The sequence below is a fragment of the Mirounga leonina genome, unplaced genomic scaffold (genome assembly GCF_011800145.1).
Source record: "Mirounga leonina isolate KUSES-001 unplaced genomic scaffold, KU_Mleo_1.0 Mir_173, whole genome shotgun sequence".
Classification (NCBI taxonomy): Eukaryota; Metazoa; Chordata; class Mammalia; order Carnivora; family Phocidae; genus Mirounga; species Mirounga leonina.
The window spans coordinates 68,872,923-68,886,690 of record NW_023270447.1 but is presented as its reverse complement, the minus strand read 5'-3'; the positions used below and the strand labels follow the sequence as shown (position 1 = coordinate 68,886,690).

Genomic DNA, 13,768 nt, shown 5'->3' with positions numbered 1-13,768 from the left:
ACTGTCCAATTTTCCCAACACCATTTGTTGAAGAGACTGTCTTTTTTCCATTGGACATTCTTTCCTGCTTTGTCGAAGATGAGTTGACCATAGAGTTGAGGGTCCATTTTTGGGCTCTCTATTCTGTTCCATTGATCTATGTGTCTGTTTTTGTGCCAGTACCATACTGTCTTGATGATGACAGCTTTGTAATAGAGCTGGAAGTCTGGAATTGTGATGCCACCAGCTTTGCTTTTCTTTTTCAACATTCCTCTGGCTATTAGCGGTCTTTTCTGGTTCCATACAAATTTTAGGATTATTTGTTCCATTTCTTTGAAAAAAGTGGATGGTATTTTGATGGGGATTGCATTGAATGTGTAGATTGCTCTAGGTAGCATTGACATCTTCACAATATTTGTTCTTCCAATCCATGAGCATGGAACATTTTTCCATTTCTTTGTGTCTTCTTCAATTTCTTTCATGAGTATTTTATAGTTTTCTGAGTACAGATCTTTTGCCTCTTTGGTTAGATTTATTCCTAGGTATCTTATGGTTTTGGGTGCAATTGTAAATGGGATCGACTCCTTAATTTCTCTTTCTTCTGTCTTGTTGTTGGTGTATAGGAATGCCACTGATTTCTGTGCATTGATTTTATATCCTGCCACTTTACTGAATTCCTGTATGAGTTCTAGCAGTTTTGGGGTGGAGTCTTTTGGGTTTTCCACATAAAGTATCATATCATCTGCAAAGAGTGAGAGTTTGACTTCTTTGCCGATTTGGATGCCTTTTATTTCTTTTTGTTGTCTGACTGCTGAGGCTAGGACTTCTAATACTATGTTGAATAGCAGTGGTGATAGTCAACATCCCTGCCATGTTCCTGACCTTAGGGGGGAAGCTCTCAGTTTTTCCCCATTGAGAATGATATTCGCTGTAGGATTTTCCATAGATGGCTTTTATGATATTGAGGTATGTACCCTCTATGCCTATACTCTGAAGAGTTTTGATCAAGAAAGGATGCTGTACTTTGTCAAATGCTTTTTCTGCATCTATTGAGAGGATCATATGATTCTTGTTCTTTCTTTTGTTAATGTATTGTATCACGTTGATTGATTTGCGGATGTTGAACCAACCTTGCAGCTCAGGGATAAATCCCACTTGGTCGTGGTGAATAATCCTTTTAATGTACTGTTGGATCCTATTGGCTAGTATTTTGGTGAGAATTTTTGCATCCATGTTCATCAAGGATATTGGTGTGTAATTCTCCTTTTTGATGGGGTCTTTGGTTTTGGGATCAAGGTAATGGTAGCCTCATAAAACAAGTTTGGAAGTTTTCCTTCCATTTCTATTTTTTGGAACAGTTTCAGAAGAATAGGTATTAATTCTTCTTTAAATGTTTGGTAGAATTCTCCTGGGAAGCCATCTGGCCCTGGGCTTTTGTTTGTTGGGAGATTTTTGATGACTGCTTCAATTTCCTTAGTGGTTATAGGTCTGTTCAGGTTTTCTATTTCTTCCTGGTTCAGTTTTGGTAGTTGATAATGCATCCATTTTCTTCCAGGTTTTCTAATTTGCTGGCGTATAGTTGCTCAGAATATGTTCTTATAATTGTTTGTATTTCTTTGGTGTTGGTTGTGATCTCTCCTCTTCCATTCATGATTTTGTTGATTTGGGTCTTTTCTCTTTTCTTTTTGATAAGTCTGGCCAGGGGTTTATCAATCTTGTTAATTCTTTCAAAGAACAGCTCCTAGTTTCGTTGATCTGTTCTACTGTTCTTTTGGTTTCTATTTCATTAATTTCTGCTCTGATCTTTATTATTTCTCTTCTCCTGCTGGGTTTAGGCTTTATTTGTTGGATAGACCCTTTAAGTAGGATATAGTGTCCTTCCTCATCTCTTATTACAGTCTTTGGTTTAAAATCTAATTTGCCTGATATAAGGATTGCCACCCCAGCTTTCTTTTGGTGTCCATTAGCATGGCAAATGGTTTTCCACCCCCTCACTTTCAATCTGGGGGTGTCTTTGGGTCTAAAATGAGTCTCTTACAGACAGCATATCGATGGGCCTTGTTTTTTAATCCAATCTGATAGCCTGTGTCTTTTGATTGGGGCATTTAGCCCATTTACATTCAGGGTAACTATTGAAAGATAGGAATTTAGTGCCATTGTATTGTCTGTAAGGTGACTGTTACTGTATATTGTCTGTGTTCCTTTCTGGTCTGTGTTGCTTTTAGGCTCTCTCTTTGCTTAGAGGACCCCTTTCAATATTTCTTGTAGGGCTGGTTCATGTTTGCAAATTCTTTTAGTTTTAGTTTGTCCTGGAAGCTTTTTATCTCTCCTTCTATTTTCAATGACAGCCTAGCTGGATATAGTATTCTTGGCTGCATATTTTCCTCATTTAGTGCTCTGAATATATCATGCCAGTGCTTTCTGGCCTGCCAGGTCTCTGTGGATAGGTCTGTTGCCAATCTAATGTTTCTACCATTGTAGGTTACATATCTCTTCTCCCGAGCTGCTTTCAGGATTTTCTCTTTGTCTCTGAGACTCGTAAGTTTTACTATTAGATGTCGGGGTGTTGATCTATTTTTATTGATTTTGAGAGGGGTTCTCTCTGCTTCCTGGATTTTGATGCCTGTTTCCTTCCCCAAATTAGGGAAGTTCTCTGCTATAATTTGCTCCAATATACCTTCTGCCCCCTCTCTCTTTCTTCTTCTTCTGGGATCCCAATTATTCTAATGTTGCTTCGTATTATGGTATCGCTTATCTCTCGAATTCTGCCCTCGTGATCCAGTAGTTGTTTATCTCTCTTTTTCTCAGCTTCTTTATTTTCCATCATTTGGTCTTCAATATCACGATTCTCTCTTCTGCCTCCATTTTTGATTGCAGCTCATTAATAGCCTTTTTGATTTCGACTTGGTTAGATTTTAGTTCTTTTATTTCTCCAGAAAGGATTTCTCTAATAACTTCCATGCTTTTTTCAAGCCCAGCTAGTATCTTTAAAGTGATGATTCTGAACTCTAGATCCGACATTGTACTAATGTCTGAATTGAGTAGGTCCCTGGCAGTCGGTACTACCTCTTGTTCTTTTTGTTGAGGTGATTTTTTCCATCTTGTCATTTTGTCCAGAGGAGAATAGATTAATGAGAGAACAGAATGCTAACAGGGTAACAACGTCCCCAGAAAATATACTCTAAGCAAATCAGGAAAGACCTGAAGCCAGGGGAAAAGAATGGGAAGAAAGAAAAAAGCAAAAGCAAAAGATAAAAACAAACAAAAACAGAACAAAACAAAAAAACCAGAATATGATCAAATATGATCAGGCTGGTACACAGATCAGTGCCACACACTAGATTTTGGGTGTATTTTGGTCTGTTAGAAGAAAGTGTCTCCCAAAATTTTAAAGAAAGAAAAATTTATATATGTACAAAAATAAGGGCTGATATGATGAACGGACGGAATATGACTGTAAAGATGGAAATTATAAAAAATTTTATAAAAGGAATTGATAAGAAGTTGTTTGAAAAAAGAAAGAAGAGGATTAAAAAAAAAAGAAAAAAAAAGGGAGAGAATGTGATCAGGCAGGAGAGTAGAACAAAACCATACACTAGAGATTTAGGGTATATTTTGATCTGTTAGAAGAAACTATCTCAAAATTTTAAAGAGAGAACAACTTATATATATATATGCCAAAAATAAGGGTAACTACTATGAAGGGAAAGAATATGAGTCTAAAAATGAAAAATAAAAATGTTTTTTAAAAAAGGGATTGATAAGATGTTGGTTGAAAAAGGGAAAAAGAAAAATTAAAAAAAAAGACAGTTAAAAAAAATTAACTTTGAAAGACTAAAGAATCATGGTAAAAAAGCCATGGATTCTATGTGCATTATTCCCCTAGTGCTGGATTCTGCCGTTCTCATTGATCAGTAAACTTGGTCTTGGCTGGCTGTTCTTGCTGATCTTCTTGGGGAGGGGCCTGTTGCCGTGGTTCCCAAATGTCTTTGCCCGTGGCAGAATTGCCCCACCCTTGCCAGGTCCGGGCTAAGTAATCTGCTCAGGTTTGCTCTCGGGAGCTTTTGTTCCCTGCAAGCTTTCCGTACAGCTTTGGAGGTGGAGAGTGAAAATGGCGGCCTCCCAATCTCCGCCCCAGAGGAGCCGAGAACTCAGGGCCCCACTCCTCAGTGTGCCCCCAGAGAAAAGCAGTCAGTCATGCCCGTCTCCCCGGTCTCTGGCCGCACTCCGTGCTCACCCGGCCTGTGACCGAGCATTTCTATCTCTGGCATACGACCCCGTGTGGAGGCTCCAAACCCAGTAGATCCTTGCAGTTTGCTCCCGTGCTGCTCTTCCCAGGGGAGGAAGGGGAGTCTCCCCGGATCCGCTGCTTGTTGGGTCCCTGCTGGAGGAGCAGTGGCCTGACTGTGCCGCGGATCACAGTTTATGGCAACCCCGAGCTGAGAGCCCGTGCCTTGGCTCCGTCTCTGCAGCCGGCTTCCCCACTCTGATACCTGGGAGCTCTGCCGCACTCAGGCACCCCCAGTCTTTCTGTGACCCCAAGGGTCCTGAGACCACACTGTCCCACGAGGGTTCCACCCCACGCTTAGCCACTGGAGCGATGTCCCTCAGTGGAGCCGACTTCTACAAGTTCCAATTTTGTGCTCCGTGGCTCTATCACTTGCCAGAAGTGGCTGACGGAGGCCCCCACCCCCACCATCTATCCTCCCGAATATCGCCTCGGATTCACTTTGCCGCACGTCCTACCTTTCAGAAAGTGGTCGCTTTTCTGTTCAGAGAGTTGTTGCTATTCTTTTCTTTGATCTCCTGTTGAGTTTGTAGGTATTCAGAATGATTTGATCCCTATCCAGCTGAATTCCTGAGACCAGATGAAATCTAGGTCTCCTACTCCTCCGCCACCTTGCTGCGCCCCCTCGGGCATAGGATGCCTTTATATCAGAAGATAAAGTTCCATCTTCTCCTTGATGTGGTACAAATGGACTAGAGTATAGACAACACCAACTGGACTGATAGCTGTGAAGTGCAGTCCTGTTTATTGTCACTCTCTTGAGACAGCTGAGGGAATATGGCTTGGCAGGCAGTGGCACGGCTGCTCTGCATGCTGCCCCTCCACAGCCTTAGGGATCCCTGAGATAGCCACTGTCCACAGTTCACCCCCTCTCCCCCGCCACCATCAGAAGGGAAGTTGGGGTTGCAGACAGCCAGGCTAAGTCTCCACTGCAGTGAAGGCTAGAGTTGGGACCAGCCAAGGAGCCACTGGGAAGCACATCTGGGGTCCACCAGTGCTTCCAGAAAGCCCATGTGATGCTACTGGCCACAGAGAGTAGAGAGTTTTATATAGCACACTATTTACATGTGACCCAGATGGCTGAGCCTGGCTAGGAGTCATTGCCCCAGATAATTTCTGGCTGCCAAAGCAAAAAGAAAACTAATGAAACAAAAGCTTCTCTTTTTAACAGATGTGAGCAGAATAAAACTGTACTTTTCCATCCTCCCATCCTCTGGCCTGATATGTGGATTAGGACCCCTGTGATCTCTCACAAACCCATTTCAACTTCCAACCCTGAATGTACACAAACCTCCCTCTCCATGGACAAGCACATAGTAAAATCCCTGGACAAAAGACAAGCTCCCAAAGTTTTAAGGGTAAAGACCACTCAGAAATCAAAGCAAACATTTTTATGTGAACTACAAAAAAGAACAGGGAAAGATCTCAAAAGATTTTCAATTGTGGTTGTCATGAGATTAGATCTAGTATTGCATCTATAAAGTCAGAGAGGGCAGGCGTGCCAAAGAAAGTTCTGAGATCAATAAAGCCTTCAAAACTGAGAAGCACTAGTATATGGTGGCTGGATTCTGTAGAAATTGAACAGAGAAGTGGAGATTAAATTTGGGACATTCTTCCAGAATCCACAGGAAAAGGATAAAGAGATGAAAATAATGAGAGACACCACAAGCGACATGGAAGATAGATCAAAGGAACTCCAATATGCACACATCAAGAATTCTAGAGAGAGAGAGAAGACAGGAGAGATTGAAGGAGAAGAAATAGTTTACAAAAGAAGATAACTTTCCTAAGCTTAAGAAGGACTTGAGGCTCAGACTAAAATTGTTCTCAAAGTGCCAGATGTAATTAAAAAAAAGAGATTTTCACTGCAACATATCCTAGTGGACTTCTAAATTTTAAATATAAAACACAAACATATGAAAGGCATCCAGAGAGAAAAGAAGGGGTTACCTACAAGGATAAAGAATCAGGTTGGAGTCCACTTGGCTTTGATATTAACAGTTGGAATGAAGTAGAACAGCAGCTGCAGTTTTGAAAGAAGTTTGTGACCCGTAATTTGATTTACAATCAAGTTGTCATTTATATGATACGTCAAAGGAAAGACGTACTCATACTTGCAAGGTGACAGAAAGTACTGCAGTGATGAGCCTGCTAAAAAAAAAAATGATTGGAAGTAGGGAAATCAGAAACTCTCAGGGATAAAGACAACCAGGAAAATAATAGTTAAACCCAAATAATTATTGTCAATGAGATAGCAAAACTAAATGCAAATGTAAACACTTGTTCTTGGGGAAGAAGTCCATAATTTACAAATAATTAATAATAACAGTCATATGAAAGTCTAAATATATATAAGAAAAACCTTGGAAGTTAGAGATAGATGGGTCAGATATGAATGGAAAAGCAAGAAAGCAAAAGCAAAACAAAAGAAACAAAAACCCACAAAGAACAAAACCAGATGATAGTTATCAGACCAAATGTAAAATAAGTAAGTAAACATCCTCTTAAAAGGAAAAGACTCTCACAGAAAACGAGGAAAGATCTATCAGGTGAACACAGATAACAAAAATGGTTGGAAACACGAGAAGACAACAAAATATCACAGTTGTAGTGGGATCTTTAAATCCGCAACATTCTCAATCAGTGATATATCAAATAGAAAAACAAAATGAAGATTGTTGAGTAGTGCTCTTCAAGCTTCTTTTTCCCCTCTCAGCACACCTCAGGGACAGGGGCACACCCATCACCTCATCAGTGTTTCTCCAAATGAGGAATAAGGGAGGATTTGAGAATATTGATATTTATACCTATTGGTTTGATCTATCTATCTATCTATCTATCTATCTATCTATCTATCTACCTACCTATCTATCCATCCATCCATCTATACCTATTTCTTTCTATCCATTGGTCCTTTACATCTATATCTGTACCTGTATCTATATCCACATTTACATATACAGGTTCTAAATGTATCTCTCTCTCTCTGCCTACATCTATACTTCTATATCTATAGCTAAACTTATATCTCTATCTTGAAAATCAAGAGATTTTGAAAAAGCATCCTACCCCAAGAGATCCTGAATTACACTCCTGGCTGGGTGTGCGTGTGTGGGGTGTTGATAACAAAAACTCATTTCATTGAGAACTACTGATAGAATGGAATTGAATAATAAAATTGAGTAAGATTGGTCTAATGGCTATTACAAAGCTAATTTAACCCTAACAACAGCTCTAGGAGGCAAAGGTTTTCCTCTCTGCATTTTACGCTGAGGGAACTGCAGCTCAGAGGGGTCAAGCTCCAGCCCCCACAGGCACCTAGCTGGCAGGGGGGAGGGCTGAGATTAAGGGCCAGGCACTGAGTGCTGGGCCTGAGCTCCCCATCTCTCTGTGGCCTCTCAATCCTGCAGAGCACACACTCTCTTCTGAGATACTTAAGGAATTAAAAAAAAAATGTCTTCGGCTACTGAGCAGACCTCATTTCATCCCCAGAGCGGAAATGGTACAGGCTATATTCTCTCACCATGTGGCAATAAAATGAGAAATTAACACAAATGTTTAAATGTAACAGAACAAAATCCAAGTTCCTGGAGGCAAAGAAGAGGCAGCCTTAAAGGACTCAGGCAAAAAGAGGAAAACATGATGACAGATTATCTAGAAAGTAACAAGGAGGACAATAGCACACATCAATGCTCATAGCATGAAGCCCAAAGTATGCTTAGAGGGGAGTGTACTACTATCCACATGCTCTTCATTACACAGGGAAAATAATGAACAAAGCTCTTAGTTCAAGGAGTTAGCACAAGAAGAACAACATAAACTGAAGAAAAACAGGAGAAGAGACATTATGAAATAAACCCAGAAGTTAATTAATTAAAAAATAACAAAGTCCACAGAAGAATTGAGAAGTAGAAGCAGTAAGAAATGCAACAAAACAACACCAAACCTCTGGTCCTGATGGGAAAAGAGGGGCACTAGGAATATAGCCCTCGGCGTGCAAAGGCAGGGGCTATAACTGCTAACACAGAGGAGATTCAACAGCATTAGAGCTGATGATATAACCTATGCTGCTGAATTTAAAATAATTACAAAATGGGCTTTTTACTAAAATATAAAGTATCCACATTGATATTGAGGTAAGATGCTTGAATAGACCAATAACCATGGAAGAAAATAAAAGAAAAAACACTAAAAAGGAAGAGATAAAATAATGAGACATATTTATTTGCAGAAGATATTGCTTCTTGCCTTAAGGACCTGGGAGAAATCAGTTGGCAGTGTTACCTTTATTACAGAGGGTTCATTGACTTTACAAAATGACTATACCAAAAATACCAGTCTTCTACTATAGTAGCAGAGACCAGCTAGAAAATATAATGGAGGGAAGGGGAGACCCGTTTACAGCAGCAACAAAAACAACAAAAATTGCCATGAAATATCTAAGAGGGAAGTTAACAAAAAACGAATACAGCCAAAGTGAAAATTAGAGCCCCGTCCCCAAGGTTACAAAAGATAGGTCAATGGAGAGACATACCATGTTCCTGGAAGGGAAGAAGGGTGACTATCATAAAGATGTGAGTTCTCCTTCAATGAATCAATAAGTTTAATGGAAGTTCAATGAAAACTCTGATGCAAATTTTTTTAACTTGACAAGGTATTTCTAAGAAGTTATTTGGAGGCAAAAATCAACAAGAACAGCCAATAAAAAATTCAAAAGAAAGAATGAGTTTGGGGACTTATAGTACCCTATGTTTAAAATGATCATAATATTAAACATTTTCATAATCTTACATTATGAAAAATGTAAAAAAACTTTTTGACACTGATACAAAAATAAACAGATACTTAAAGACATGGATAAAAACTCTAGAAACATATCCTTAACTTCATAAAAATTTAATAGATGTAAATCTGGCATTTTGAAAATTCTGTTAGGACAACTGATTAACTAAATTTGAAAGAATATGGTTAGATTCCCTAAAACAAATAACAACTCAAAATAAATTCCAAAGGTATTAAAGCAAAACAAACTGTAAAGAAGTGAAAGAAAACACAGAATATTTACTTAATCAGCATAAAAGTAAAGGAGAAAACTATAAAAGAAAGCATTGATAGATCTGATATCATGGGAAATTTAAATTTTCTGACATTAAAATACACCCTGAAGAAAATTAAATGGCAAACGATAAACTGTAAGGGAAGGCTTTTTATAGCATATAATATGGACATGAAGTTTTTATGGTACATGATATGTATAGCTTGTAATAATATGGAGCTCTCTTAAATCAATAAGATAAATGCTGACAGAAAAATCAACAGCAATTCACAATTAAATTCACAGATAAAAAATGCATGGGCCAATAAATACATTATGAAAAGTTTAACTCAACTAGTAATAAAAAAAAGGCAAATTAAGAAATGAGATACCATTTTCACTTTTCAAACTGATGATGTTTTGGTTCCTTAATTAGCTAGTTTTTGTGAGAATAAAACATGCCCTCTTATTTATTGGTGGTGAACAAAGTGGCAAGAACTTTCTGCAGGGATGACTGGAATTTTGGCATATCTCAAAATCTGGGATTTTGAGAATTCTGTTGAAACAGCTGATTGGCTAAATTTGAAAGAATATAGTTATGTTCCCATAAAAAGCCTTAATAAAGATCACACATATCCTTTAACTTGGCAATTCTACTTCTAGATAATCTAAGGTAATAGTCAGAAATGTATATAAAGACATATGCATAATACAGAGTTACTACTATTCGTGAGAGTGAAAAATTAGAAACAACCTCAATGTTCAATAATAAGGAATTCATTACATAAATTTTTTTACATAAATTTTAAGTAACTACATGATAGGCTATTTTGCATCATTTAAAATCCTATTATAGAAGAAAATGATGACAGAAATGCTCACAATGAACATTTTAATAAAAATATGTATATTGTTTTATTCAATAAAATATGCAAAAGATTAAGTCTAAGTAGAAATAAAGCCTGGGGGGGGGGATACACTCCATCTTTCAGTGGTTCTTTCTGGGTGGTTTTTATTTTAATTCTCCTTACAATTATTTTGCCTTGCCTCTAAGTTTTCTACATTGAAAACAGTATGCTTATAATTAGAAAAACATGGGCCAAGAATAAACCAACAGGGGAATATTACACCACTTGGGGGCAGCGGTGTGTAGCTACAGCTTGTGGTGAAGGTAGCTTCTGAAGCCCCCTTCTCTGTCTGGGCTCCCAGGAGCTGACTGTTGCGTTGCAGAGACAGCACCAGCGCAGACAGACACAAAACTGTGTGATTCCACCTGTGGCCAGGCTTATAGGGCCTCTTTCTTTTCAGCTGGCCCACCATACCCTCAGCCCCCCACCATTCCCAATGCCGGCTGAGCCCTGGGTACCTGTGTGGGAGCCCGAGAGGGAGCTGAGGAGCCGGGAGTGCTGGCTGTGGCCATCATGCACCTCTACCACGTCGTTGAGGGCCGTGTGGAAGAAGGCGAACTGCCCAAACACCACTGTGGAGGAGACATGGAGATCTCAGCATGGAATATCGGCCGCCATGCTGGGGGCAAGGGCTGGAGGTGTGGGGGCTGCAGGCTGGAAGCAGGGAAGCCTTGGAGGAAGTTGTTGGTTCCTGGGGCTAACTGCTTGCTGAGGCTTTCTACCGGCTGATCAGCACACTGGCCAGAGACCAGGCACAGGGTTGTGGGGAGGTGGAGAGGGCTGGCCGGCAGTCTCCCTCACCGGTCAAGGTAACATTGAAGACTGAACTCAGTGGTCGGGGTTGGTGGAAGTGGAGCTGAGCTAAGCCTATTCCTTTCTCAGATAGCAGCTGCAGCAGCTACTCATGGACATGGGAGGGCTTTTGGCAACATCCCCCGTTTTCCATGTGATCTCAGGACCCTGTATTTTCCTTTATTTTTTCTTCAAAAATTCAGCTGACCAGGATAGCTCTGATACAAGATCCCCCACAGTTAAGAGGAAGAAGGGTGGTGAGTAGCAGCTGCTCCTGCGGAAGGAGCAAGTGTCTAAGGAATGGGCAAACATCTTTAGCTCATTTCCCTCTGGCCAAGCCAAAGGAAGAGGCAAAATGGCATTTATTAAGCACCTACTGTGTGCCAGGTACCCACTAGAGTGCACACCCTGTGAAAGCAGGAATGTTTCCTATCCTGTTCACCTAACTCAGCACCCATTTTCAGGGCTCCAAAATGTGCTCTCCCTCCAGCTCCTCCTCCCACCCCTCTGGCCTCTGCTCCTTTCTCTCCTCCCCCGGTTCTTGCCCTCAGATGCACCTGGCAAACTGGGAGGCTGGTGCAGGCAGACTGAACCAAGGTCTTGCAGATAGCTGAACTGGAGCTGTGCCCGCCGTGGGGTCAGAGACACAGCCCCTCCAGCAGTGACTGGCAGAGACGGGGTGGCTGAGGAAAGCCCCTCTGATTCGTAAGTCAATAAAGGGGGAAAAACACCCCACTTAAGCAAAGAGATAAGCAAGATAATTTCAGATAGTGTTAAAATTAAGCCCTGGAGGAAATGGAAAAACCATGGATGAGGCAGGTCACTTTAGGTAGGGGATCAAAGGAAGATCATTGGAAGAGGATGTCAGAGCTGAGACTTGAGCTGGAGGACAAATACTGCAGACCCAGAGGCAAAAATCTGCCCCTAATCCCGGGGTTCAGCATCCTTGGCAAAGAGAAGATACTTGGGACAGATCACTGCCCTTCCTCCAACCAGCTCTCTGCTTGCAGGTTTCAGCCCAATGAAACTGACCAGCCTTGGGGTTGGTTCTTTTAAAGGCCCCAGCTCTTTATTATGGGAGGAATCCAAGCACAAACTGCACACCACTTATCGAGGATTCTCCTCTGTGTGGCAGATTGGATTGGACAACCTTTTAGGACTTTGCTAACGGTGACCCTGCAGGTCAAAAACTCCTGCTACTTAAGTAGGTTGGGGAGCATGTGCCCACACACCTAAGTGTACAGGGGCTGGTGTGGGAGTGGTTCAAGATGGCTGGAGCTGTAGGTTAAGATGAGAGTGGGAGTTTACAGAGGGCAGGGAGCATGTCAAGCTCATGTCTGCGGCAGAGTGCGTGGTCCCTGAGAGATGCTTCATAAATGTTTGGTGACATCAGGCCTTGCCCTACACGCATGCCATTCTATCTCAGAAATCAGCGGCCAGCTCTCTGCAGGCTGCCCCATCCGTCCCTCTCCTAGATGGTCAGGATGTATCAATGCCCTTTACCCCACCCAACACCAATCCTGCTTAGAAATAGTTGTTACTCGTCCTACAAAGAGGAGATCCAGGGAGAAAGCATCCAGGTGGGTCACCTGATTGATTGCCTAGGTACAACCAGCCTGGTTGCCCTTAGAACTTCCTGAATCCTCCAGGGATGACAGGACTCCTTGATGTCCCTACTGCCAATCAGGTGACAAGCCTGGCTTCTTCTTGGCTGCATCTCTTAGAATCTGGAGGTTTTTCTGCTGTCTCAGGACATTGGCCTGCTCCTCACTTTTCTTGTTGGCCCTACCTATAGGTGCTGGACCAGGCACCCAGTCTCAGATGGAATATTGGAACATGGTGGTTCCCAGCTCTGTCCCACTCCTTCCTTCTTCCTGCCTTTTGGCTGCCCTCTCTTGGGCTCCCAATCAGCCTGGAACTGCAGCCCCTCTATTGAGACTTAGGCTGTGCTGGCTAGCCTCCGGTGTCCTGACCTTCCCTCTGTCCTGGCTAGTTCCTCCCCAGCTGCATCCCCTGATTCTGCTGGCCTCACCAGGGCCCCTCCTCCCACATGTGTCAGGAGCGTGCCTACAGTGTATCCTACTTCCACTTCATGGCATCTGCCCCCAGGTGTCCTGTATAGGAGACTGCCTGTTCCTACAATGGGAGTGCATACAACTGAGAGTGGGATTGGGACACAACTGAGAAGGGCCAGAGGCCCTGGAAGAGGTCAGAAAACATACAAACATGCAACACCTCCATACCATAGTCCTTGGGCACGGTGACAAAATAGAGGCAGATCTGTCCACTGGTGTAATTCTGGGGGTAGTTGGGGGACAAGACCACTCCATCTGAACCCATATACTGTCCCCCACAGGGGGCTGAAAGAGAAATCACAGAGAGGGCCGGGTGACCTTGTAGACCTCTCATCAACAGTCATCCTCTGTTCTGCCCACCCCCAGCCTGAACCACTGGCCCTGGTGGGGCTGCCCTGAGGTTTGCAGCCACTAGCGTGGAGGAGGGGAGTTCTGAGGACATCCCTGGGCTGGCATGTGGCCCGAAACCCACCCTGATGCCACCCAAGGCCCTCCAGGCCACAGGTCAGATCTTGCCCTCTAACTAATAACACTAGCATCCATCCCTAGAGGCACAGGGGCCTAGGAATGATCTTCTGCCCCATGGCTGAAGTCTCCCTGAGGCAGTTAGTGTCGCATGAGTAGAGAGCTGAAAGTCCCAGAGTAGCCCCACTGGGAGCGGCTGGCCCATGCAACCCAGCCACCTGTTCCC

General features: G+C 42.2%; 1 protein-coding gene across 1 annotated transcript in view; it reads right to left on the bottom strand.

Moving 5' to 3' along the window:
- The window catches only part of CSMD2 (CUB and Sushi multiple domains 2), a 587,452-nt gene that overhangs the window by 108,436 nt on the left and 465,248 nt on the right, over window positions 1-13,768 (bottom strand). The window contains exons 31-32 of the mRNA XM_035019158.1: window positions 13,246-13,362; window positions 10,669-10,782 (exon numbers count right to left, since the gene is read on the bottom strand). Of these exons, the coding sequence (XP_034875049.1) occupies window positions 10,669-10,782; window positions 13,246-13,362 (231 nt within the window). The remainder of the gene's footprint in view (window positions 1-10,668; window positions 10,783-13,245; window positions 13,363-13,768) is intronic.